Source organism: Crocodylus siamensis, chromosome 12 (genome assembly GCF_052110815.1).
Source record: "Crocodylus siamensis isolate JL-2025a chromosome 12, ASM5211081v1, whole genome shotgun sequence".
Classification (NCBI taxonomy): Eukaryota; Metazoa; Chordata; order Crocodylia; family Crocodylidae; genus Crocodylus; species Crocodylus siamensis.
The window spans coordinates 11614503-11642002 of NC_143406.1; the positions used below are offsets into that span (position 1 = coordinate 11614503).

The 27500-nt window shown below is 48.4% G+C and overlaps 1 protein-coding gene across 8 annotated transcripts in view; it reads left to right on the forward strand.

Annotated features, from left to right (window-relative positions):
- The first annotated feature begins 3687 nt into the window (after positions 1-3687).
- MIB2 (MIB E3 ubiquitin protein ligase 2) overlaps positions 3688-27500 on the forward strand; it is an 86611-nt gene continuing 62798 nt past the window's right edge. For 2 of the 8 annotated variants that reach the window (XM_090023758.1, XM_090023757.1), the window contains exon 1: positions 18689-18863. In XM_090023758.1, coding sequence (XP_089879884.1) covers positions 18712-18863 — 152 coding nt within the window. In that variant the 5' untranslated portion in view covers positions 18689-18711. Of the gene's footprint in view, positions 3993-4116; positions 4253-6330; positions 6348-8833; positions 8961-18688; positions 18864-20848; positions 20924-27500 lie in introns of those variants that run through there. The other 6 variants (XM_090023762.1, XM_090023760.1, XM_090023761.1 and 3 more) reach the window with 6 other exon arrangements.

A 27500-nucleotide genomic window follows, 5' to 3' on the forward strand; every position in this document is an offset into this window, starting at 1 on the left:
ACGTGTCTTCAGACATTCAGTGATCACTCCTGTGAATTGTTACAAAACCATAGTCACAGTAAATGGTTTAAGAAAACAAAGCACAAATGCACTACAAAAATCCATCAAAGGTAAAGGAAAGAGATCCAAGCCAAGATAACATCTTCTGATCCTTTTTTGTGCCTTGGCTCAACTTGTAGTCATTTTGCTGTTACATAAGGCAATAAGTCAGATCACTTTCCCAAAACAGTTCTTATCCAGGGCAAAGTGAATGTTTCTCAAGGAAAACCATGTTGCAACTTTGGACTCTGCTCGAGAAGTGGGCTCCTATCTGTGCACAATTTCCTCACTGTCAGAGAAAATGGGTTGATAGGGAGACAGAGGATGCTTCCTCCTCCTCTTTCCCATTTACAGTAGGTGGCAAAAGCAGGACTTAATCCAGGCAACTAAGTATGTGAGTGCAGGAGTTTAAAGTGTGCTTACTGCAAACACTGGTGACAGCAAAGCTCATCTGTCCTACTGTCATCTACAGAAAGTGAACACCAAGGAAACTAATTCAGACTAAGAGGTAAAGAAATATGTGTAAACAATCAAATGATCATGGTGGCCGATCCTCTCCTTGATAAAATGTTAGGTCTGTACAACCACAGTAATACTTGCTGCTACAGCACATTTAATTCAAAGATCATTTACCAAATGATGATAACTGGTTGAAAATGCCCTTTGGTTTTGTTTTGTTTTTCTTCTTGTTTTGTTCTTTTGGTTGGGCAGGATTTGTATGAAATTTAGAGGGAGAGGATTTTGTGGGGAAAAAAAAGGAAACCTCAAATGATATGAACAATGTGAAAATGTAGGTGGGACTTGGGTTTATTCAGCAATTCTTTAGTCTTTTATTTAGGTGGCCAAATATGAAATTAGAGGTCTACCTTCATGTTTGAAAACACTAAGCATATTATTCCATTTTAAAGAAAGAAAACAGACAAGTTATGTAACTTGTCCAGGGGCCTATGCAGGCTTCAGTAGCTCTGTCTAATCATGAGCCCCCATCAGATGAGTTAACTACACAGCTAAGTCCCTCTAATAATATAGTAGGCCTTGTAGCCCCAGAACATCCAACCATTTCATGGGTATGAGCTATTTTTCAGCTCAGCATGTGAGCTATAGTGATAGATTTCACTGTTAAGCCAGTACCATCCCTATATTTAAGAGCTAATTTAATCCTGTGACTGATAGTTATATTTATATCATTTGAATTATCACGAGACAGTGAGTACCACAGACCAGTCATGCACTGTGTCTAAAATAATTTTCTTTTATCAGCTTTGAAATCCAAATGCACCTGCTGAAACTATGGGATATGACCTTTTCAAGGGTAGTCTTCAAATGTGTATTCTTCACATCACTGTATCTTATGAAGGGCTCCTAGATACATCTATATTTAGGCATCTAAATAAGGTCTCATCTCTGCAAAGATGGATGACTTCAGTGGCATATGCAATGGGACTGTTCATTTTTAAAATATAAGCACTGGCCTCATTGTTTGCATGATCAGGAGCTCAATGCAACCTGATTTGCAGAGATGCTGAAGTCTTATTGACCTCAGTGAAACCTGGGAGCTTTCAACAGCTCTGAAAACAGATCAGATAAATCGGTTTGATTCTTGAGGGGGAGGAGGGGTTAGAAAGTGTTGGCCTCTGTTTTCCAAGCAAATTTATGCTTCATGTGCAAAGAAAGATCTTATTATGAGGATCTGAGAACAGGCATCTTCCAAGGACTGATGAACAAGAACATAACACCCCCCCGTCCCCTCTTGCCCCCATATTTTAAGCTAAAAAAAAAATGAGAACGGAGGGTTATGGAAAAATACAATTACATTTTGTTACCGATGGAGTAGGCTTAATAGCCAGGTTCTTAGCTCTCATCTACTGCAGGCCACTCAATTGTTGTGTCAGTACTCCCTCCCCAGTAGTTTCTGGGGATCCCCATCTCCAGGAGAACTGGCATCAAATTTTGTGCAGCCCAGCACGTGGGTTCTGGGCAGCTGTCCAGTAGATGAGGGAAATGCATACATGCTGACACTTGGGCAAGGAGCATTTTAAGCATAAATGCCCATGACTTCAGTAGGCAGACAAGTTTCTTTGGGTGAATCTGATATCTTTTATTAGACTAACTTAGTATAGTAAAAGATATCAGATTCACCCAAAGAAACTTGTCTGCCTATGTCCTTAGACTAACATGGCTACGACCCACACCCCTGTAACATGTCTTCGGTAGGCTCTTTTGAGCTATGCATTGGCTGTCTCTGCTGTAGATTGTTCCACTTTGGGCCATGCCATGTCAAAGCAGGAGGAACGTGCATGAGAGAGAAGCTGCCTTTGAAAGCATAGGTTAGCGTCTTGTCTTCAGTACTGAATGCCCTGGGCTCTGGTCTCCATCCCCTGTTCCTGGGTGTGGTGTACATGGCAATTGTTCATGGCACATGAATCCACTACACACTGCCTCCCAGAGCAGTGTTCCACAGACAGCGGGAGACTTCCTTGCTTATCCCGAGAGCAAATAGCAATTTATGGCATGCGTTAAACAGCACTTTGCCTCATGCTGTTTTTAAAATCCTGAGATGGCCAGAGGTGAGACTCTCTGAAGCGGCTTAAAAAAAAAATTCCTACCGAACCTTCCTTTCTGACACCGAAGGGAAGAAGCGTATCATGCGGGATTTCATCTCAATCTGGTTTCCTTTTTCGGTGCACAGCTAGAAGGCTGATATTTCACAGAGGTCTATTCATTTGCCTGAATGTCCTGTGGAAGGAGAGCTGAAGAGCAACTCTCCTGTCAGTCCTGAACCTTCCCATGGTGCTCAATCTCCATCTCCCAGCTGAGAGGGGAGGCGAAGGGGTGTGGGTTAAAGCCTGCTCTGAGCAAGCAAAGACTTTCGAAAAGGCGGGTGCAGATGGTGAGGTCCATCATCACATTTTTCTCAAACTAGAAGCTTTACCTGCACGCTAGGGCCTAGGGACATATTATTCAGTTTAAGATTGAAGCAAAAACAAATATAACTTCACTGGAGTGAGCTAAAAGCAATCTGCAGGGCTGTGAAATAGGCGCTTCATTACCAGGAGCAACTAACAGACAGCAGAATTGCAGAACGAAGGCTAGCTTGACTGGTGGAGCATCAAGACCATTCAGTAGCGGAGAGGGTTTAGAAGCATTTAGAAGGGGCCAGGCCAATTATAATGAGCCATGAAGCCAATTGACTCCTTCAGCACTGCCTGACCAGAAATGCTGCTGCCACTGCTAGGCAATTGGTTTCAAACTTTGGGTGGAGGGGGAATCAAGGGGGAAGGGGAGGTGCAAGCAGGGCCTTCCTGGAGGGGCACGAATGGGGCAACTACCCCAAGCCCTGTGCTTGGGGGGGGCCCCGCAGAGCCGGGCTGGCTTGGTGTCTGGCTGCTCACCTCCCCCACCGGCACCGCACCCTGCCACTGCCATCTCTGGGTGCAAGTGCACCCCTTGGAGCCTCCCCTGAGCAAAGCAACCATGCCCATAGCGGAGTCCTTCCGAGCAGCTGGAGAACGACAAGTTTCACAGTGCCGGGGGAAACAGGATCTAAAAATGTATGTAACTGGGCCCCAGTGCCACTTTTAGACAGCGAAATAGCATTTTGGTGGCTCTCCAGGTGGCACAGGATTTGAGCCTGTGATTCACCCTCTCTCTCTCTTCTCCACTGTGCTTTTCTAAACAGGCAAAGAGCACTCCCCCCTTCTGGCGTTTGCTCCCGTTTGTATTTAGCTGGCGGGACTTCGGCCAGCTACTGCTGACGGCGGGCGTCTCCGAGCGCGAGTGCTTGGCAGGGCTGTTGGGGACGGACACGTGCCCTCGTTTCCTGCTCTCGGCGCCAACCAAGCGCCTGTGGCCGCAGGCGGGGGATGCCGGCTCCGCTGGGCTGCTGCTGTTGCGGGCGAGTGGCCTGTCTGAACCCGCCTTCGGCCGGCACGTCCCGCGGGGCTCTGAGGCGGGTAAGAGGCGCCCAGCGGGGCCCTTGGGGCGGCGACGGGGGCCCGCTCAGACCTGGGCCCGGCGGCGGCGGCGCATCATCGCTCCGCGACCGCCCGGGCCGGGCACGCGGCGGGACTACGGGTCCCAGCCTGCCCCGCGCCGGGAAGAGGCGGCGCGCCCGGAGGCTGCCCTGTGCCGGGCTCCGTCGGGGCCGAGCGGCCCGGGCAGGTGGTGCGGGCCGGCCGGCCGGCCGGGGCAGCGCCGGGGACCCCCGAGGCAGGTACGGGCAGGGCCTGCTCGGGGCCGGGGGCGGCAAGGGGCACCCGGTGCGGCCAGCCGGGCGCACACTGCCGCCTCAGCGCGGTGAGGGGAGGGCCGGAGCCCGCCCCGGAGGAAGCAGGTGCAGCTGGAGCCTGAGACAAACAGCCGGCTGCGCGGCGGGAAGCCTGACCCGAGGCGCCGCCTCACCGCGGGCGGGCTGGGCCGGGCCGGGCTGCGTGTGGGCTCCCGTGCATCTTCGTGAGCAGCTGGGAAGGGGAAGGCGGATGGGCGGCTGTTACACTGTAGCGGGCGCAGGACCCCGCAGCCTACAAATGTAGCTACCTCGCCCGTGCGCTGACCCCGCGTGAAGCTGTGTGAAAGCTGGAGGGTGTCCCTGCACCCTGCGCTGGAGGGCTTCCCAGCCACAAAACCCCGCGGTTGCAGGTGGTGTCAGCGCCTCTGCTGTCACTGCAGTTCTGTCTGTCTGTGCCCAGTGTCAGACTGCTCCAGCAGAGGATGATAAGGGATCTCCATGCTGAACTCATGGACGATCATGGTGAAATTCAGCCTTGTCAGAAGCAGGCCACTCCCCAGCACGTCCAGCAGTGATGAGCCAGAGCTGGATTTAACCCTGTTACTCAGCTTGGTCTTTCCTTAGCTAGGCGTTGTGACCAGGTCCCTCCAGATCGCTCCATCAATACAGAAGCAGTTGACCTGGCTCAGACTGGGTACCCTTGGTTCTCAGCATCTGCTTAATGGCCCTTGGGACTCTGTCACCTTCTGGAAGGGCCATGAAAAGAAAACAGAGAATGTTTCTTTATACGACCCTTCTCCCCTGCAGGCTTCAATAGTAAAGCAGTAGTAAATGGTTGTAGCGGCTACCCCACTTGTCTAGCTCCGCGCTGTAGATGGGTGACTGCGGAAGGGACTCCTTGACTGGATATGTTGTAACGTGGGGGCTGGCGTGATGTCACATGTTGGTGATTGGACTCTGAAGGCCTGTGGGCAAGCAGCTTTGAGTAAGAGCTGGCAGCGTCCCTGCCATGTTCCAGCATATTGGGAAGCTGGGGGGTCCATCCATGTCCTTTCATGCTCAGAGTGCTTTTTTGAGGCTACGTGATCCTATAACTGGGGCACAGTAAGTCAAGTGACCCAGCTCTGTCACTGATTTCCTGTGTGCTGCTGGGCAAGTCACATCACCCCTGTTTGTGTCCTGCCTAATTCAACTGCCCTGGGGACTGTTTCGTATTGTATGTACAGTGCCCGACACAGTGGAGCCCTGATCTCAATAAGCAACAGTTTCAGTGTTACTGCAATATGAGCCATAGCTTCCCTAGCTGTCCCTTAGTGTCACTGCCAGCAACTTTGTTTCTATGAATAACTATTCCCATTTTATGCAATGCTCCAAAACATTTCCTTCTCTGTGACCCACCCAGTGCTCAGGGACTCAGGGAGGGGAGGGGATGTGTCAAACTGTGCTATAGTTGGTTTATTGGTGGGCAGTCGCTGTGGTTTCTATGCATTTGCATGTATTTTAGTGGGTTTTTTAGAGCTCAGTGGATCTCCTGTGCTCAGGCATCTTTGTTTAAGTGAATTGAAGGCACAGCACCCCGTTCTCCTGCTGCTGCCATGTACAGAACCTGGCACATGTGCCAGCTTTCTTCTTCACTGTGCAGCGGCTCATTGTGTTCTGGGTTTGCTTGGGGGAAAAGGGCACCCTTTCTGATGCATGCCAGCATTGGCAGCTTTTGCCAAATGCATCTTCTTCCTTGGACCGTGACCTGAGAGGGAAGTCAGTGGGGAACTGTTCACAAATATACGTAGGTATCTGTGGTTGTTCCTACCTAGTAAGTCAGTTGTTAAACCTGATCCCCAAGCCCCCTTTTTCAGCACTGGAGGGGAAAGCAACAATTCACAGTGAAGCTCACTCCTGCTTTTTTTGCAGCTGGCTTCCCTGGCTCCAGGCATGTCAGGACAGATTAGGCTTCAATATCTCGATCTGCTCTTGCGGCATAGAAAAGGCAAGATCCAGGTTGGAAATCAACAAGAATTTAATGGTGACCTTTCTGACAGCTTGAAGACGAATCTGACATCTGGCAGGGCAGGTGATAAAGGTTGGTCTGAGATCCTGCAGAGCCTGTGCTCTGTGCCAGGGAGGCAATGGCACCTGCTTTTCATATTGGCGACCAAGAGCAGTAGCCAGAGTGGTGATAACGTCTGGTGTTCTCCAGTGGCTGCACTACAGCATGTTTTTTCTGCAGGATGCTCATCCACTCTGCAAAGCTGTCCTCAACTCCCTGTGTCCTTACTGGTGTTGCTTTTGCATACGAGTCTCACTTGGATTTCTGGGGACATACCCCATGGTTTTCGAGGTTGTGTTAAAATGAGCCCCCTGATTCCCTGCATCTTGTGGGAGAACTTGCCTCTTTAGGGGGTGCAAGGAAGCTACGGTAAATTGATGAAGGATTATCAGTACTTCAGAGGCTTAATCCAACCACTTTTCAGTGAGAACAAAGCTTATCCAAGCAATCTTTCTCTTGTAACTCCCAGACAAGCCAACTAGTTCAGGTTGAATGCACCTCCAAATATGATTGTTTTGTGTTGAGTAGGAAGGTTAGAGGCAACCCCTAAATAAGCACCTGAATTAACTTGGCAGCAAAGGCATCTTTAAGCATTCAGATCCAATGCTCAAATCTATAGCTCCATATTTTTTTTGGATCTTGTTTATGATGTTTGTAACCTGGCATGTACTTCGATTCTCTGTATGGCCTTTTTCAGCATGCTGTAAAGTCATGAAAAGACCTTTATCCAGGAAGGCATCCACACCATGAGATAACTCAAAAAGTTAAGACCTGGACAGCAGCAAATCAACAGTCTTTATAGAAGATATGCTTCACAGTATGCTAGATTTGAAATATCTGCAGACAGCTAGGAGTCTAATTCTCTACTTCTCTGCACGTTGTGCACCCGTTACAGAGGTCTAGCTTGGGGCAAAGCACTGAGTTGGTAGTTTTCTCCACTTGCTTAGTGTAAGAAACCATGACAAGAAGTGCAAGGCAATGGCGAAGCAGGCTTTGGGCCTTTTAGGCCCAGACCCACAAAGGTGCTTGTCTCCTGTGAAATCAAATCCCATTAATTATGATAGGAATTAAGGCACCTTAATATCTCTGTGTCTGGGTCTTAAGACTTGCATTTATTTCCTCTGACTTGTATCATGTCAGAAATTTCCATTAAGTTCTTGAGTAGTGATGCTGGAGCTCTCATCCCACTGTGAGACCACCAAACAATCATCCTAATTACATCAGACCCTGTCAAATAATCGATCTGTTCTTAAACCATCCCCACCGGGGAGTAGTAGTGGTGTTTTTCTCCGTTTCATGGTACTGAAATCTGACTGGAGCTTGGTGCTGGCCTCTTGTATTGACAAAGACTCAGTTCTGATCAGCGACAATGACTGAGCCCTTTAACATTCTAGGCTGTAATCTGCAAACTGTCAAATGTAATTACACCACGTTACTGAAGCTGCTAGTGGGGTTTTCTTGCTCTTGGAGGCAAAAGAGTTCACCAAGGACCAGAGGGAAATTCATGGGCTTGTGAGCAATTATCTTAGGGGGCATAATAATGGAGAGGTCCATTGAACACTCAGCCTGGTCTTTTACTAATAATCACGCTTAATTTTTCAGAGGGCAGCTGTGTACTGGCACCATCAATTTGCAGCCAGAAGTTTCCTGTAGGCAGGAGAAGCCAGTTGAGACCATTAAAAGTTTTACAAGATTAAACTATTTGGTGTCCAATAAACCTCAGTTTCAAGCAGCTACTGTTCAGGACTAACATGGCCTCTGATCAGGGTGCAACTAAATCTGTTTGTCACGCTGAAACCAGCGTGGTTATTTATTAAGGCTGTGCGAAACGACACCATTCCATTTCAACTTGTGTTTCGACGGAACAGCGTTTCGTTTCGAATTTCGTTTCAATTCGAAACTGCCGTTCTGTTTTGTTTCCTCAGTCTGGGTTCTGGGGCCTTGCACCTCTAGCTGCTGACAGGCAAAACTCGTGACATGGGGGGGTGACACTGTGTGTGTTAAGGTGTGCCCGCACTCAGCTGACACCAAGGCAGAAAGCAGGGCAGTTCAAACAACGCTGCCTTTTATGCAGTTTTTCCATCTCTCCCCCAGAGCACTGGGTTTGGAGGGGACCTCAGGGAAGGACGACAGTCACTGGCCAGCCTACTCAGTCAATAATGAGAGCAGTCCTTTCCCACTCTTCCCCCTCCTCTTTACTTTAGTTTCTGCTTCCCTGCAGGCAAGCCCAGTTTGAGTTTCAAAACATTTTGAAAATTTTGAAATATTTCAACTTGCCTCATTTTGTTTTGTGGCAGTTTCGAAGCTCTCAGTTTCATTTCGATTTTGCTGTTTCAAGCATCAAAACAAAACTGCTGGTGAAATTTTGCACTGCCCTATTATTTATGGTTTATCTGGTGAAAGACAGTTGTTTTCCAAAGGGTTGTCTGTACGTGCATAGTAGGGCAACATTATTGGCTGGAGGAAAGAGAAGTTTGATGTGACTTGCTAAGACTCCTTTTCTTTCTGCTTTTCTACAGATAGACAGTATACTGGCTAGTAGTACCTGCTGCTCCTTTTATTATACTGGCAGCGTTTCCTTGGTGAAGACCCATTCTTAGAGGGTAGAACGTGGCCACCAAACTGATCTGTGCTGAGGCTATGCAGGTGAGAGCTGGCTTCTGGAAATGTGGTTTGTTTTTTGTGAGAGGTTTGTCATTTATTTTTGTTCATGTGCACATACTGCTATTGCAGATGAGATGATGGAGGTTGTAGTTGAAGTAGTTTTAGGGGTTTAGGGTTCAAGGCCAAAGCCATGGTACTGAGGTGGTGGCTGAAATCAACTCAGCTGTTGTTATGTGACTTTATTTGAAGAAGGAAGACATCTTCTGGGGACAGGACAGAGCTTTTGGCTTTTGCATCTGCTCTGTAGATAAAAATGCACAAGGGAGGTGGCTCTGATTTGGGCAGTTGGTTGTGATGACCCTGACACTTGCAGCAGTTTGTGTTCAAAGTTCCAAATCTGGTCTATGATCTTCCTCCATTTATCACTGAAGATGGGAGAGTTTTGTGTGACATGGAAAGAATAAAACAAGAACCTGACTCCCTGCTTTAACGCATGCATTTGATATAAAACACCCAGCTGTGTTAGGTTTTGGGGGTGTGCTGGGAGAATGGCCAGTGCATCAGAATGGTTTACTCTGCCAGTATTAAATAATGCCTTCTTTCTAAGATGATAGAGTCCCTTCAGATCAAAGGGGGTTTGTCTATTGAGCCGTGGAGCAAATTGCATGTGGACTGTTCCTGCTTCATAATTTTTTACAGCTTGGTGGCTTACCTCCAAGCATGCACACAGTCAAACCCAAAACATGGATGTTTCCCACCCATATCTCCTGCAAAGCTCAAAGGGCTCTGAGGCTGCAGCATTTTCCCTTTGCTTCACTAGAATGCTATTCTTTCTTTTTTTCTGAACTGGCGGAAAGCAAGAGGGATGCATGGTTTTGTGCTTCTGTGACTAGAGTGGGACTCTTTGCTTCCTTGACTCTTCTGCAGGCTTCCTTGGACATTCTCCATTAAAACAGGGGCAGCAGAGCACCCTTTTTTAAATTAAGACTGTAGGCTCTTCAGGGCAGGGGTGGTCTCTTATGGACAGGGGTGTCAGTTACCCCCCCACCAGTGATGTAAAGGAGATTGGGGCTCTACAGGGTAGGTTGTTCCATGAGATCACCCATACATGTGATCTTATCCCACACTAAATGCAAACTGTAGTGACTTGGCCCTCTAGGGAAAAACCGGTAAGAGAGTGCACAGGTGAAGCTGACATACTGCTGATTCACTTGCCCCACCCACCTCGTAACTAGTCCATGTCTTGTGTGCATGTAAAGCACTCTAGTCTCAGTTGGTGTTTCTCAGTGCTACCACATCACAATTACATAACTTCCTCTTGAAACTCACTGGGTGCATCTACACAAGACGCTACATCTCCATAGCAATGGACTCCCTCAGTATAGTGCACTGCTACAGTGACGTAGCGGCAAAAAAAAAATGTGTGCTGCCAGCACGGTGCAGTATGGGCTATTACTGCACCGTCATTTAGGACTTACAAAAGGAAGCCTGAAATGATGGTGCAGTAACAAAGGGGAATATGTAGATGCACTCACAAGGCATCAGAACTGTCTTCACTTCCCCAACTTTGGGCACTCCTCTGAGCCTGTTAGCCAGCTTCAGACAAACCTGACAAGAGGGTCGCATTTCTAAGAAAGGCTCATCTGATGCAGTTGATCTGTTGCTTGGAAAATGCCAGAAGACAGGGGCGTTCCACCATTACAACCTTCCTATAGCTCCTCTTTTCTGCCTTTGTAGGGGCAAGAGTGGTCTCTCACCCAGCACAGCGGCTCAGCACTAGAACATATCCAGCATAAGATGTATGTGAAAGTCAATTTAGACAGGAAGGATCAATGGGATGGCATTTTTCAAGGACACAGGGTGATCACCACAGTGAAATACAGCCAGCGTGGGCTGTCTTTCCACATAACGCCTAGCAGGTTATTTTTAGCATTTCTTCACTGAGTGTCCTAGTACTTTGGGAGGGGCAGGTGACTGCTTTATACTGAACAATTATAACCAAGCTGGAATGACAAGACATTAATCCTTGAGCAAAGGCATATTAATCACCCGCTTTATTCTCTTTATGTAACAGAGTTAAATATACTTTCCCTAGGAGCAAGTGAGGAATAGGGTATGTAAACAAGCCAACCTGTTTACAACTGACATAGAAAGCGTCTGTCCTTGTTCCATTTTTATCCATATTCCAAACGAAAAAAAAAGGGACTTCTGTACTGTTTCTAAACTTTTGCTGCTGGGTATAATTTGTCATCTGAGACCTGGCTTTGTTCCAGGCTGATACTGATATTTAACTCAAAGAAATGACATCCTCTCTCCTTTTTCACTTTGTGCCATGAATGCCAATTGGTACAATTTAGGCCAAGCAGAAATTATCATGATGTGGGAAAATCATCCTCACAACTGACATAAGCAGCACAGCTAAAGTCTCTCCTTCAGATTGGGGTAGAAAGGCACTGTTGGCTCGGCAATGGAATAACGGGCAGTTGGCTTCTCAGTGGACAGTTCAAACCCAGTGGTAACCTAGCCATCTGCTAGTGGCTAAGAAAAATGATCTACAACCCTAATGGATGAGTTTGTAAGGGTTGGAATGAGACTCATTCTTCTAGGACCAGCTGCAAGGAGGCTTGAAAGCCCCAGTTTTATGGTGCTTTTCTTTCCATCTGTTGTGACAGCCCTGTAGGTTTAGGAACAAGGTTGAAACTATGAAAGGTACCAGTTTGTCTCTGACTATCCTTGTGACAGTCTTTGGAGACTAAATTCCCCAGATTGTAGAGGTGACCATGCTGGGCTTCAGGAGTGTTGGCATTGGTGGTGATTTTAATGGAATGGGGCCAAGGCTACATTTCATAGGCATAGTCTGCATCTGCAGGGGTGTCCATGCAGCATAGGGGTGGGCAATTATTTTGGGCAGAGGGCCACTTTCTGAGTTTTGGCAAGCCATTAAGGGTCATGTGACAGGCAGCACAGGGTAGATTAATATTAATTTTCTAAATTTTTAGGGGCCCAGCAGGCCAGATAGAATGGCCTGGAGGGCCACATCTGGCCCCTGGGCCACATTTTGCCCACCCCTGATGCAGCATCTTTCTCCCTTCAAGGAAATAATGCCACAAACCTCAGCAAACGCTATAGCATGCTTGCTGCCCATCGCTATTGCCTCCCTTGCATTGCCAGTCAGACTCTAGGACTTAGGGGCATCATCAGGCGAGTAGAAAATGAAAGGATCATCTTCTAGTTGTCCAGAATGATTTTGGGAGAGCTACCCCCTGTGCAGATAGTGAAGATCCCTTGCGTGGGTTCAGAAGGGGATTAGGTGTTTGACTGGCCAAAAACTTACTCTGTCTAGATACTTCTGAAATTCCAGGACCTGTTGATGCTAGGCAGCAAGAAAGCCTGGAACTAATCACCATATTTGAGGTGAAGAAGGATATTTTCCCTCTTGCAAGACATTGGCAACTATGTCTGCGTCCATGGCTTCCTTTGCTTTTTTCTTGAAGCATGAAGCTGGCCTTTCCTATTGTGCCCAAGCACTGTCAAGTAGGCCTGTGCAAAGCAGCTCGTATTCACTTTGGATTTGGATTCAGCCGATGTGGGACAGTGATTCGATTCGGTGATTCGAATCACTGTCCCAAATCAATTCAGCCAAATCTGATTTGGAGATTCAGTTGCTGCCGAATCAGCCAAATCTCCGAATCGCACAGGCCCTATCCCCTGCCCGCTCTCAATGGCTGCTCCGCGTGCCCTAGCTCCCGGCTCTTTAAAACAAAACAAAACAAAAAAACGAAAAAAAGCCCCAACTCGCTGGCTCCTGCTTGGCGAGGGGGCAATCCCTGCTCCCCACACTGCCCTGTGCTGCATGGGGGCTCTGCACAAGTCCCCAGAAGCCCTGAGGCCACTGCAGCAGCCGGTGAGTTTGGGGCTTATTTTGTTTTTGTTTTTGTTTTTTTTGAAGGGCCAGGAGCTGGAGTGGGCAGGGGAGCGGGCGGGGGTCAAGGGGTGCTCAAGGAGGCTGGGGAGCAGGCAGGGGATGGGGCCTGACAGGGGTCCCCCCCATGGTCCCCTCCTCCAGCCTCCCCTTCCTTGCCCTCTACCTATCAGCTCGGAGTCTGGGTCCAGTTCCCTGCTGCAGCGGGCAGGGACTGCCTGAATCACCTAAGCTCTCTGAATCTTTTCCAAATCAATTTGGACCTTTGAATTGGTCCTCTGATTCAGTTCGGATTTGGAGATTCGGCCACTGAATTGGGCTAAATCTCGTCCAAATCAAATTAGCAGCCAAAGCTTTGCACAGCCCTACTGTTCACATGCTTTGTTTCTGGTGGGGACAAAACTGTCAGACTGCTCCTTGGTATGGACTTGAGAGAATACTGAAGAACTCCCCTGATCAACAAGCGATGAACCTAGGCCATGTCCTCACAAATATTTTTGTATGTCTCACTATTCAGGACAAGCACTCTTGTAATGAGTAATCCTGTTGCTTTCAGGGACTAAAGTTCAGCATGTGCATGAGTCTTGGTAGGACCGGGGCCAGGATGATAAACAAGGCCTTGCTCTCAGGATGCATCTTTGTGGGTGAGAAGAGAGAACTGTGAAATAAGTCTGGAAAATGAGAAACAAAACTGGTGTTTCTGGCTCCAGGTTTTCCCAGGTGTCTTTAGAATGGGGGAAAACCAAGCATAGAGGCAAGGCTGGGATTCCTTTTCCCCTGTTGAGGCATTCAGATAGAACCCAAATCTTTGGATTTTATAATGAAAAAAGTCCAGTACTGTAAAGAAACCCCATGTTGTTAGCATTTATCAGCCCATCAAACAAAACAAAAGCCTCTCATTAGTTCAAGCTCTTCTTAAGCCATGTTTTTCAGGGAAGGAATGAGGGACCTGTTGATTTTCTCCAAAAAGCTCTAAGCCGACACTGTCCTGTCTGCCTTTGTCCTGTCTCCCACAGCGTGGACTGTAACCATTATGTGGTCTGCTAGCTAATGCTGAGAGGTGTCTGTGTAAGGCAGAGGGGACGGGGGAATCCCTGCTCAGTAGTAAATACAACCCCATGTGGAAAAACAAAAAAAAAATCCTTTCTAAAAAAGAGCATAGTATGTCTTTTGCCTCATCCAGAGTCTGAACCTGAACCCAGAGACTTCCCCCAAATCTGAGCAAACAAACAAGTTTTCAGTAAGTGGTGAAGCTCAATAATATGGTCTTGTGCAGATAAAATGCTGGAAGATTTGTGCTCAGAAAGGTCCTGTCTCAGCTTGGGCTTTGAGTGAAGCACATGTCTGAGGATTTGATTTACAGGGAAGGCTTTCACTTTTGGAAACACTTATTGCAAATTCCATATATGATCATGACCTAGCTTCAACTGCTATCCATACATGGCTTTCCATTAAATGTTAGTTTATATCTTACATGGGTCCTGTGAGTCATGGTGGCTGTTAGGCCTGCATTTGGATAAAATAGAGAAAAAGGAGTCCCTGCAAAATCAGCTGTTGGTTGATGCTAATGAAGAGGAATTTTTAGATCACCCTGGGTATAAATTGCTAATTATTTATGTGGCAAATGATTGACATGTTAATTACAGGCCTCTCTTCCTTCCATTTCAGTCCTGATGAATGATGCAATGGTGTTGCTGTGCAAATAATAATTATATCTTCACAGCAACATAGTCTATGTGTAACGTACTTTCACAACATGTTACACATACCAAAATCCCTGCTTGGTGGATCCTTGCTTGCATGGATTGATGCACAGTGGGTAAAAGAGAAGTGTGAAAATATTGTTGCTGGTAGATTTGGTAGGAGAGGGATGCTGGAGAAAGATAAGGAAAGGAACTTGGTTCGGAACTGGAGTGAGAGGACTGACCTGAAAGCAGGAGATGCTGTGAGATCAGGAGTAGGCGATGTAAAAGTTTTGATCCTGGTACCACTGGAATCAGTGTGAGTTTTTACAATCCTAGAGGGGGAGAAGGTTTGGAGCCTAATAAGAAGAGCAGCTTAGTCAGAGAAAAAGGTGCTGCAGAGAAGACCAGATAGGGAAGGGGTGGGAGGGGTGAAAAAGCCAAAGAACCCATTTATGGTAAATTGATAAGTGAAGCAAAGCTCACACACTGTTCATCATGTTAATAGCAGAGAGCGTAGCAGCCAATAAAAGCATGGATCCTTATTGTGCACCCACTCAACACCCAGTTATTTTGATGGTATTGACTGCTGGAGTGGCATGCGTGTTGAGGCTGGTGAGGGGGAACGGTGGGCTTCCGGGTTGCTAGGACCGTACTAGATGTTATATTGACTCAGGGGTCAGCATCTGCTGAGGGAAGGGAAAGAGGTATGTGAATTTGTGCCCTGAACTCATCATATACATTATTTCCACAACTCTAGAGCAACTGTAGGCAAACAGCGTGGGCTTTTTCAGGAAGTAGAAAACACTAGTCTGCCCCCTTCACCAGAGGCTCCTTTGAGGTTGGCGTGTGGGAGTGTTCTTTATTCTACAGATAGGCTGGCCTATTTGTGTGAGCAGCTAGTTTGAAGGAGCTAAGTGACTTATTCAGGGTCTCCTGGCAGTCTGGGCAGATGTTCTGTGAAGATGCTAAAGAAGAAGCTTCATTGGAATCGGGAAGACTTGTCATCCTTAAGTCTTGCTCTGTCCACTTGTTGTGGATTTGAATGCACATGAACCAGCTCCAGACTCCATGCACTCAGATTTGGGAAACCAGGGTTTACACTGCTTCCCAGCTCAAACCAAGAGACACCAGTGCTTCCTTCTTCCTAATTCCCAGCCTAAATGGTATCATTGCCTTTCCTCTTTCCCCACAAATTTTTCACATCTCACCTTCCCATAATGACAGTAGTGCAATTAGGGTTATGCAGCAACATATCTTATGAAACCAGTTCCTTTCCTTGCTCAGAGCAGAGGGGATGTATGTGGGGCTATGAGCTTCAGGCCTTTGTTGGGGCTTGCTATTTTGTAGAGGTGCACTAATATATCAGTGCCATATCAGATCATCACCGATATAAGGAAAATTAACATTAATGGCTATCGGCTTTTTTTGGCCAATGTAGCTGATAATGTATGATAAATATAACATACCTTCTGGCCAGGGCCCCCAGACGCCGCATGCATGAGCGCAGCCACAGCATGCATGCAGCCAGGAATGCATCTGCACAATGTAGAGAGCAGTGCCCTGCAGGTAAGTCTGTGGAGGGGAAAGGGTGTGGGGAGGGGGGCAGATTGAGGCCCACACGGTGAGGGGGGGAGTAGGGTGGGGGTGAGGGTGGGGGCTGGGGCTGGGGCAGGGCAGTGAATGGGACCCCAGGGCCAGGGCAAGGAGCAGGATGGAGCCATGGGTGGCTCGTCCAGGGGATCAGCATCCTGGCATTTAAAAATGGTGGCTGGGGCGCTTGAACTTATTTGATAAGCTTTAGTTCTAGTTTAAGCACTGCCACCACCATTTCTGAGTGCCAGGTCACTTTTAGGAGGGGAGCCAAGTGGGGTGAAGGCAGAGGCAGGCTGCCCGTTGTGGGCTCAGGGCTCTCTGCCTTGCTGCCTTTGCTGTGGGAGCCATGCAGTGGCCCCGTGTCCCCTGCCCACTCTGCGGCAGTGAGCTGTGCCTCCCACTACAGGATGGGTAGGGGAAGTGCTGCTAGCGCACAGCTTGCAGGGCAGAGAGCCCTGACCCCACAGCGGACAGCCCACATCTGCTCTTGCCCAGCTTGGCTCTTCTCCCAAAAGCATCCCGGTGCTTAAAAATGGTGGTGGCAGCACTTGAACTAAAGCTTGTTCGATGAGCTTTAGTTCAAGCAACCTCACTACCCTTTTTAAGCACCGGGATGCTGATCCCTTGGATGAGCCATCCATGGCTCTGTCCTGCTCCTGGCCTCAGGCTCCCAGCCCCTGCCTCTCACCCACTCCCTCCCTCACCATGATCTGCTCCCCACTCACTCCTCTTCCCCTCCACAGACTTACCTGCAGGACGCTGCTCTCCATGCTCCCTGGAGAGCAGCTCGGCTGCATTCCTGTAAATTGGCTATTGGTATCAGCCAAGAAAATCTTTCATCGGTGCACCTCTACTTTTTTGCTTTTTATAAACGCCCTCACAAACTTTTGTCCTTCCCTTTTAAACTGCAGCCTCAGGACTTGGCACACAGAAGGTGACTCTCACTTGTGTGAAGTTTAGCATCTGGCAAACACTGCTGGATTTGTCGTCCTTGAGGGAATGGTTCTGTCCTCTGAACAGGCGTATAATGGCATGTCCTTTCTTTTCCCTAAAAAGACAATGTCTTGGGGGTCAGACGGGGTTCAGTGTCTTTGTCCTTTTCAGTTTAAGGTATCTCTGCTGAGACTGCCAACAAGGGACCTGTGGAGTACCTGCTGTGACTGGCAGTGCTCAGTGTTGCCATCTCATGATATCCTTGTGCATCACTTGATTTTGGGTTTTGGGTTTTTTTTGCTTAAATCTTCAGCTCCTGGAATACAGTGATTTCCTCCCCACAGTTTTTCAGTTTCTTGCTGTTTGCCAGAAGAGCTACCTAATTGTCCTCTGGTTTTGGTAACTTTTTGTAAGGCAGGACTCTGGGTGTATGGCTCAGTGCCCTGTCTGCAGGGCCAGCTTTTCACCTGGTCACAGGTGTCACAGATTGACATGGCAGCTGCTCCCTTCACCAGTTTAAATATGATGTGGTCATAAAAAAGCAACTGACTGCTCTGCATCTCACATGTTATTTTCATTTTTAACTGATAAGCTTGAAAACTGGAATCCACCAAAGGCAAAGACAGACCTCTAAATGCCTTTTGAGAGCCCCAGAAAAAAATACGAGGGATTTAAAAATGGCATGAAAGTATAACTGATACCAAGGTCTGTCAGAGCTTTGTTACTCTTCCTCTCCAGGTAGAGGTAGCCAGGAAAGGAGACAGAAATATATGAGAATGAGGGGACAGACTGTCCATCGTGGCAAGTGTTTCATTGGGTACTTGGAGGAACATAAAAATGTGGCCACTGAAAGAATCGCTCCAGTGACCAGTGCTTGTGGGCCTTGACAACCTAGAGGACGTGCAAAGAGCAGCACAGAAATACGCAGGGCCATTACAGCCTGGTTTTTGCCCATAGCAACATTCAGCTGCCGGAAAGATTCAGACTGAGAATTTTTTAGTCATAGGGCAGAGGCAGAGTTTCAGGACAAACCCTGAGTCTCTTCCGCTGGCTGAGGAAAGAGAAGGAGAACCCCAGGCGACCCAAAATATTAAAAACGTCAAAGTCTGGGGTATTTAGGTTGTGATTTCTGAGCATTTAGGGGTGCCTGGCTTGCATCTGTCTGCTGTGTAATAAGCTGGAATCGAAGTGGCAACCTGAGGAAAGCTCCAGTCCCAGTCTGATGGCACAGAAAGACTTGGGCAGTTGTGAAACCATCATAAAGTGCAGATCCGGCTCTTGCGAGCTGCGGGGAGAGACTAGCCGGGCAGCGCGCTTTCCCCAAAGGAAAACCCCTGCAAGCAGCGAGCAAACGGCCTGCCCAAGGGGCAGTCGGGGCAGCAGCACAGCTCGAGCCGCCCAGCAAGGAGATGTGTGGTCCCCCGAGGATGCTTAGACCTCCAGAGGGAGGGGACTCGTTGTCCATCTGGCATCCGTCCGAGAGCGCGGCGTCCCCGCTGTCTCGTAGCCCTGCAGCCTCACCTAGGAGGCAGCCCTTGTGTTACGGGGGGTGTCGCCCAGGGCGGCGAAGGAGGGGCAGGGGAAGCCCGAGAGCCCTGCCCATGGGGTGGCTCCCGCGCCCGTCGGCCGCCGCCGCTGCCCTTGGCTGGCTCGCGGGGCGATGCGGGGGCCGGGCAAGTCCGCGCGGGCGTGTGCCGCAGCCCTGCGCGGCCGGCCGGCGGAGGCCAGGGCCCGGCCCCCTGCGAGCGCAGCCTGCGGTGCCCGGCGGGGACGGAGCCTGCGGTGCCCGGCGGGGACGGAGCCCGGCGGCAGGTCAGTGCCCCCGCGGCCAGGCCGCGGCACAGACCCGCGGGGGCGGGGCAGGGGCTGGGGGAGCCCGTCGCACGCCCCTGCCCCCGTCCCGCCCGGCGCCGGCTCTGGGCCGGAGCGGTGGGCAGCCTCCGCTTGGCACGGCGCTGCCAGCGCCCCTGCCTTGCCCGCCGGCTCGGCCCCAGCGGAGACGGGGGGCAGGGGGCCTGGACTGGGAGCAGCCGCCCCGCATCTCTAGTAAGCCTCTGGATCCCTGTGTGCATGTGTGGGAGTAGTTTCAGTGGGAAATGAAGGCGGTGTTTTGATCTTCTTCCCTTCTGGTGTTGCAAGAGCCGGCACTGCTGCAGGTCCCTGCTTAGTACTTGCATTTTTGTGGTAAGGAAGCACCCTTCTGGTTCAGCGGGTCCAGGAATCGCGTGAAGGTCGGGGAGCAGAAATCCCATCCGCAGGCTGAATTGGAAGCGGTCGTAAAATGACTTTGTAGGAATCCCTGCCAGTCAGAGCTGTGGGGGCGGCCAGGAGGGTCCCTTCTCACGGCCAGCACGAGGCGGGTGCCCAGGCTGGCGCAGGAAGGCAGTCCAGCTGTTTCTTTCCCGTGGGGTTCATGACAGCCACTGCTCTGACTCACGTCCTCACAGCCTGTTGAGAACAGTCAGGGAGGGTCAGTTTGATACCCCTAATCACATAGCAGCCTCCCCTCTCATCTCATAAAAGAGGAAGCTAATAGTCTCCCCTGCTTAGTGTTGACCACCTACAGTGATGAGGGACCATATACAGACATAAGACGCAGAGACAGAGGGATGTTTTGTCAGCATCATGTCTGTAATGCTGTTTTCCAAACGGGGTCATTTCAATGTTTCTCTATAACAAAGAAGCACCCAGTACTACAGTACCTTGAAGTATCCAGTACTGTTATTTTAGTTGGGGAAACTCAGGAGCTGGTGCTAAGAGAGTGGGCCTAATTCATGCAGTCAAACTGAGGCTTCTGACTTCCAGTCCTGCATTTAGCATTGAAATGGTATGTTTTTTTCCTTTTCCATTGAAAGTTAGCTCAGAAAAATATGCCCTGGAATATCTGCCCTAAACTGTCTCCCCACGCTTCTACATGTGATACTCTCATTCCCAAAGGACTTTTGGTTTAGCGTTGCATCGATTTAGTATTACTGGGTGGAAATGCAAATTATTCTTCCCCAGTCCCCTGGAGAAAACAACCCTGGGAAAGAGCAGAGAAGGAAAAGTTGCATCTCTGCAATGAGATAATAGGACATACCTCACTAGTGATCGCTCCTGTCTTGTTGGATTTGGAAAGGGTGTGTGATTGGGGGACTTGATTCTCGGGACTCGGTGGGTAGAATTACTAGATGAGGTAATGCCACGTGCCGGGCACTAAACAGCTCATGTTCCACAAGTCAGCTTTGGCTTCCCCATCAGAGAAGGGCCTACACCTGTTTTGGCTGCCTGGGCTGAACTGGCCCTGTGTCGAGTAGCTGCAAAAAATGCCATGTCTTCAGTTTCTGCTCCATATCAGCACTTTGGTGTCTTGTGTTCGGCACTTGGAGACAGTTTAGATGCTGGGGACAGATAGGGTGAATCCAGGGAGCCATGGGAAAGCGTGAAAGGACACTGGGGTAGGCTGTTAAAAAATGCAGACAACAGCTAGGTCCTGCCTCTCATTGAAAAACCAGGCGACTTAGTTTCTACCTGTGTCCTTTGGGAACCTTTCTCAGTGCCGGCGCAGTGAGATGGGCAAACCAGGTTTGTGCTTTGATTCAGAGGTGCTAGTTGGATTGTGTCCCCGCTGAAATGGCAGTAAGGGAGGAGGAACTCACTCACTCCTGGCCCCACGACAGATGGGAGAGTAGCCAAAATGTGGGTAGCTGGACCCATACTAGCACACTTGCTGTCACCATAGTCATCGGATCAGAACCAGCAAGGTGGGGAGTGAGCCTCATCTCACGCTGGGATTTCTTTTACTATTGTCCCCGCAGGAAATCAGCCCTGCTTTTCCAAGCACGTTCAGAACTACTTGTGTCCCAGCATCAGACCCACATTCATTTCCCTGAGTAAGTGAAAAGTAGTCAGTGCATGGTTATCTGACTAGGCTTGTACTAGTGGGCTACAGCACTACTGCAGAGCCTGGCTTGCTTTCTTGAGATGCCACAGCTTTTTGCCTTCCTGCTGGCAGGAAGTATTTTGAAACCTGCACGGGGGCTCATCTGCCGTCCTTTGCAAGCAGCCTCCAACAGCAGTCAGAGGAAGTCCAAGAGCCAAGGCTGCTGCGTGGTTTGCCCATTCCCCTGTCCCAGTCTCATTTTCTTTTTTTGGCTCTTCTTGCTTTTGGTGACTGCTCCAAACACCCTGGGTTTGACATCAGAAGGAGGCAGAGGGTGTCTTAATGCCCTGTCCACCCCTCTGCTTAGAATCACAGCAAAGTAGGGGCTGGAAGGGACATCTGGGGGTCACATCTACTCCATTCCCTTGCTCACAGCAGAACTAAACCGTCCGACTGACTAAACCATCCCAGTTAAGCATCTGTCTAACCTGCTCTGCAGTCTCACCCCAGAGGAGTGTGCATGTGATGCAAGGCTTCAGGATATTATGCAGCTGGATTGTTCAGGCTAGTGTGCATGCCCTGCCCATCTGCTCTCAAAGCCTGAGCTGTGAGGGTCACTGCATTGAATAAAACCCAGACAAAACTATTGAATTGGCTAGGCCAGTTCTGTAGCCAGGGGCCTGTCTGAATGGAAGCAACAAAAAACATCCAGGTTTGCTTTTCTTATTTGGTAGGGGTGGGTCCAGAAGTGCTTCTGTCTCTATGCAGAAACGGGTCTCCTGGTTTGCTTGCTAAAGGCAGCTGTCATTTCAAATGCACCAGCTGGGCTGTAATTAAGATTTAATCTAAATAAAAGATAGGAGTATTGCACGCTTTTCTTTTCCTCAGCCACACTCTCCTTAATGAGATCTCATGAGCAGGAACTAATGCCAGTGTTGATAATATTGTTCCTTTTCTCTCAGCCTGGGTCCCTGTGCAGAACTGGGTTTACCAGCCATTTACCTTTCTGAATGAGAACTGATTCAGAGCATTCAAGTGGTGCTGCAAATGGAGACACTGCATGTTTATTTTGTCTGCATAAAAAAGAGTCACAGGTTAATGCCCTCCAGTCTTCCCCCTTTGTTGACCAATAATGTAGTCGGGAATAAGGGGCAGTCCCTACACCGGTGTTTCCATTACTCTTGGGTTAGTGTGTGGATGGGGTTAATATGACAAGCACTCCTCATTCCTTGCTGAGGCAGGGAAAATTACCAACCTCTCAATATAGGCAGACAAGGTCTTTGGGTAAGTTTGATATCTTTTATTAGACCAACTGAATAGCTGGAAAAATTGTTCTGTGCAAGCTTTCAGGCTTAAATGCCCTTCTTCAGGCATAGGGAGAGTCTGCTGGGGTTTGTGTACCCTCTTGGGTGGATAGGAGTTTAAGACAGTATGCAAAATGTAGGTCTGTGAAAATGCAACCTCTGAATAGCTTCTCCAGGCTGAAGCATGGTAGCAAGTCTAAGTTAATGTGGGGTGAGAGCTCTACAGCTATGGTCTGCACTGATAATGTGTCCTTCTGCTTTCACAATGCCTATATGCGCTGTATAGGACTCTGGCTGTAAAGTGAAAGCAGCTTTGTTTGCCAGTGTCATTTCCCCTACTTGAGTGCTCAGCTTTGGTGTTTATTGGTCAGGGCCATCCTTGCTTGCTCACGTGTTTTCCTACTCTGTGGGGATAACCACTTTTCTGGCACAGGGTAGTACCCACAAAGGTAATGTATAGTTAACCTCCCACATGCTGCTCAAATGGGAAGATATTGGCTTGATGCCCATTTTATGGAAATAGGAGCCTCCTCCCTAGGTTGCTCCTGTGGCCTTAATGGCTGAGGGCAAGCAAAACTCGGGGGCATCTGCACCTGAAGCCTCTGGGCTTGGGCTTGCACGTAGGATGCCTGCCAAATGATTTGGAAACATCTGAAGCCCCAGGTGGGGATGGAGGACGTTTGCCGGTAGTGGGGTCATTTATGGTTTTTGACTAACTCACAGATTTGGAATTGATTCGGCCTAGAACACGGAAAATTTTCATTTAAAAAAAAAAAAATCTGGGCACAGTGCAGGAGTCTGTAAGTAGGCGGTGACTGCTGAAAGGTGGAAGGCTTTGCAAGCTGGGATAGGCAGGCCTTCTATCAGTAGGTGTCGGCATCCAGGGCTGGGAGAGCTGGAGAAGGAGACTGATAGTGGCCGAAGCTAAGGTGTCCCAAGGAGCAGCAGTATCTGTGTCGAATGTGAGAATAGAGGTGGGATGATGGGCATTCCTTTCAGCTTTCCAGACATCAAAACTCAATGGACCCAGGGAGCTGCCAGCCCTCTCCTGTTTTCCAACGTGACCCCCCGCCACATACGCCTACCCTTCGTCCGGCAAGGGGTTTTTTGCAGGGATGCTGCACAGAGCTTGTCACCAGATCCAGGCCCTCTGCCTCCCTGGGACTTGCCAGCTGTAGAGAGGAGGTGGAGGATGGGGGATTCCCATTTGACTGCAAGGAAATCCTTCCCATAAAATGGGCACAAGGTAAAGTCATGATCCATCTGAAGCCACAAAGTGATGCTGCGGCTGCTGGGACTGCTTGGTTGTATGTTTCCTGTGTAAATTTTTTTTTTCAACCATTGCTTCTATTTTTATGATGGTGCCAGCTGTTCGCTGAATTAGCTCTGCCTGTTTAAACATAGCAGCCCCTGGATCATTAAGCATGTGTCTGAAAGAGTCCAGTTTGGGACAGTTACAATTAGGGCAGCTTCATCGTGTTACATAAGGATCTGTTGTACTTGCAATGTACAGCCTGAGGAAAGCTTTAGGGGCGGGGGGGAGGACTTGTTGTCATGTGGCATTGAGAAGCTGATAGCAGCTTGCAGTTCACTCCCAGAGACCCCAGAAGCATGTCCTGATGCTGCTGCATGTGTTGAGTAATGCAGTCAATAGGAAGAGTGCCTGCAAACAGGAAAGGAAGGGTAGATCTTGGCCTGCATGGGGTATCCTTTCTTCTTTGGGTCAAAGCAAGCGTCAGAGACTCCAGACAAGCCACAGCCCTGACACTGGGGTTCCTTCATGGGTCCCCTCTTGGAGCAGGGAGCTGCTGCTATGGCACTTGCTTGAAAGCAGGGCAGGATGTTCCCCTCTCCTGCCCCAAATCTACCTCCTACCAAGGGAAGACCATTGAGAATTTCGTTTTAAAGGCTGACAAGGTTCTTTGGGTAGATATGATCTCTTATATTACACCAACTAAATAGTTGGAAAAAATTGTTCTTTAATAATTTAACACTTTTTTTTAATCTATTTTTAAAATTGAACCTTGTCTGCCTATAAGACCACCATGGCTAAAACCAACAATTTTAAAGGTTGGCGTTCATTTTAGAGGCTGGCAATGGAAATAGGAGCTAGGCTGAGTCCAGCTGGCCAAGTAGAGATATAAGAGTTCTCTGTGATTCAGAGGTCTCTCCCACATCCACACTTCAATGCCCAGGGACAGGGGCTGTAAATATATCTAGCTACCATGGTCAGAACTGCCCTACACTTGCAACCAGCCCAGGCATTTGGGCTCATCACTGAACCGTGTCAGAGGGAACAATCCTGAAATTGAGCTAGTGCAGAAGGAACAGCCGAGATGGCCTATAAGGGCCTGATCCTGCTTTCTGAAGTCAAGGGCAATTCCCCAGGGTTGGGTGAGGACTTTCCAGCCTGCTCTGCTGTTAGCGAGAAGGCACAGGAATTATTTCACCATCATCTGCTGGGAAAAGATTCATTTGTTCAGGGCAGGGCAGAATGTGCTGAAAACCTCACTGAGCTACAGTCTGCAGTAGTCACTAGGGAAGAGTCTGCAAAAAACAGCTTTCATCTCGAATGCCCTGGCTGCCCTCCTGGATACTCTGCCACACTTTGGATTTGATGTCCCTCTATTCAGAATGAAGAAACAAAGGAATTAAGGGGCCTGTCTGACTTTTTGCCTCCAGCCAAAGCAAATACGTGAATAACAGTGTAGTGGAAGACAAGGGCTGCCCTTTAACCTGGGCAGAACAATAGGATGTCTGTAATCTAGGGTGGTGAGAGAAGCCAGTCCTGTGCATGGTTAGAGCTTGTAAAGGGTTTAGGGATGCAGAAAGGTTGCAGAATAAGTGCTCTTTGAATCACAGTAGCATACTCTTTAGTGGAGAGTTTTCTCTCTCTATCCCAAAGGTTTCTTTCTGAACTGAAATTAAGGCATGCCTATGCCAGAGAGACTCAGCTCTGCATCTGACTCAGTGTGTGATTAGAAGTGAATCATACGTTTCCTTTGTGCTTCTCCCTCCGGATCCATCTGTAATATGGCAAGACGATACCAATGTCAGGCTGGCTCCGCATTTGCTCACTGTGAGCCCTAAGTGAGATGCCTGCATCAAAAGTGCTTTGGGCTGACAATGTATTAACAGTAAATTTTGGCCTAAGTGTACAAACCCTGTGGTGGCTGAAATGCATCTGCTAGGTGGTCACTGATATTCTTTAATCCTCTTTCTAATAGCTCTGTAACCTGGAGGAGCAGGGTATTTCCTTGCCTCTCTTTTATTTACCCAATAGTGGAAATTATATTTGAAGAGACTTTTGGAGCCAAGTCAGGGACAGAGCAGTATAAGCAGGTCCATTAGTAATCGCCAAGGGGGAGGGCTGGAAAGGACGTGCCAGGCATCACAAATGTTTGGGGGTGGATTTGTATTGCTGGATCTCAGCTTCCCCTGCTCTGAGTGCATTTCACAGTAACCCTTTTTGCTCAGCCCAAGAGCTTCAAAATTGGTGTGTTTTGGTTTCTGACACGCTAGCCTCCTCCTGGAAGAAATAAGGAAGGAGAATTTTAACCTAGTGCCAGAACAATGAGCAGAGGAGTTTCCTTGAATCCTGATATTCATTTCAGCCCCTCTGTCTGTCTGATTTCATGCATGACTTAAAAGCTGGGGCCCAGCTACTGATGCTCTTGCATATGTTGTCTTCAAAGCCTGGTGCTGCACTTTGGCTATCGAGTTTGCAGCATAATCTCACAAGACGCAGAGGGCTGTCATTTCTTATTGAAGTCAATGGACAATGCTCACGATTAGCCAAGGAGGCAGCATAGACATCTGCAGTTTGAGTCTGGCCCCAGTGTGCTTCATGGTCTATGCATAGCAAAATCCCATGCACGTGTGTGTGCGTGTGTGTGGAATTCTAATCTTGGGTTCCTGGCATCTCGTACATTAGAGAAGAGACTGTGTACTGACTCACTTGAAGACTGTCTAAGATTTAGCACCATCGGAAACTAGAAAACTTTCCTATTTATAGGGCCTTTCACCCGCATAAATATATATACAAATAAAATTACCCCATGTACCTTTCATCCCCATAAATGCCCGTATGCTTTGCAAGTTCTCTGGCTTCACCTGCACAAAGGCAACCTAAAAGAATGCAACAATATTTCTTCAGTTTAGCCAGAATGCTAGGGAAGTGACCAGTAGAGCTGTGTGATACATGGCGCATACTGTTTGCCAGGGTGCTGGATGGCTCCTTTTCTTTTTGGACCCTGGAAACTTCACCAGAAAGCACAATTCAGTGAGGTGCCAAAACCAGTCCTCTGATGTTCAAGTCTCAAACTGTTTGCTGAGACTGACCCACGTTTTGAGGTTGTAGTAAATCCTGGAGCATGGTATATTCGCCTGATTTCTGGTTTCATTATGAAATATTCTTGGAGCTCAGCTGTCTCGAGCCAAGCATGAAGAATGATCTTTTTTATTATCTGACACCTACTCATCAAAAATCTTACAGCACTTTGCAAATGAAAAGGAGTTAGCTTCTCAGTAGCCCAGGTGAAGGGGATATGGATCTCACAATATCAAAGGGGTTGGTATTGAAGTAGGGTGCTTCCTTGCGTTTTCTGAGATTGCAAATTTGGTAAGTGGAACACAGATCTGGGCTAGTGATGGGAAGAATGACTGCACTAGAGCCTTGCTGGAGAATACAGGAGACTTCGTTTCTGAAGTCTTCAGACTTCAGCTCTTGCACAGGCTTTCCGAGTGACTGTGGGCAAGTGTCTGTGCCTCGGGTACTGTGTGATTGTAGGAGTCTGGTGAGGATAATTACAGTGGATAATGAAGGTGCTACAGGAACGGAGAACTGGTGTTAGGACTTTTCACTTGGTCTTTTGGCTAAGATCAAGGTGTTCCAACTTACTAACACTGTGCTCCAGTCATAAGCCTGTTTTCCCATTGTAGTCACAGTTTGATTTCCTAAAGTGTCAAGTGGTAGTGTAAGAGTGTGGGAAACTACTTCTGTTTTCTGGGATTTGCAGTTATTTAGCTCATTTTCTACAAAAAGCCTGCTATTTTCTGTCCATATCACTGCCCAAGATCTCACTGGAACATGCTGCATGCTTCCTGTAGTATATAAGCCCTGCTAAATTAATCAGCTTGTGCTTCTCTGAATGCGATGCTGAAAGTCTGGTCCTGCTGAAAGCTCTGTGTAACTGCTGTTGGAGTTGACTTCTCCTGAGCTCTGGCCTTTCTAGAGGGACTTCTACTTTGGAACAGATCCAAAGGAGAGAGTCCATTTCTGTA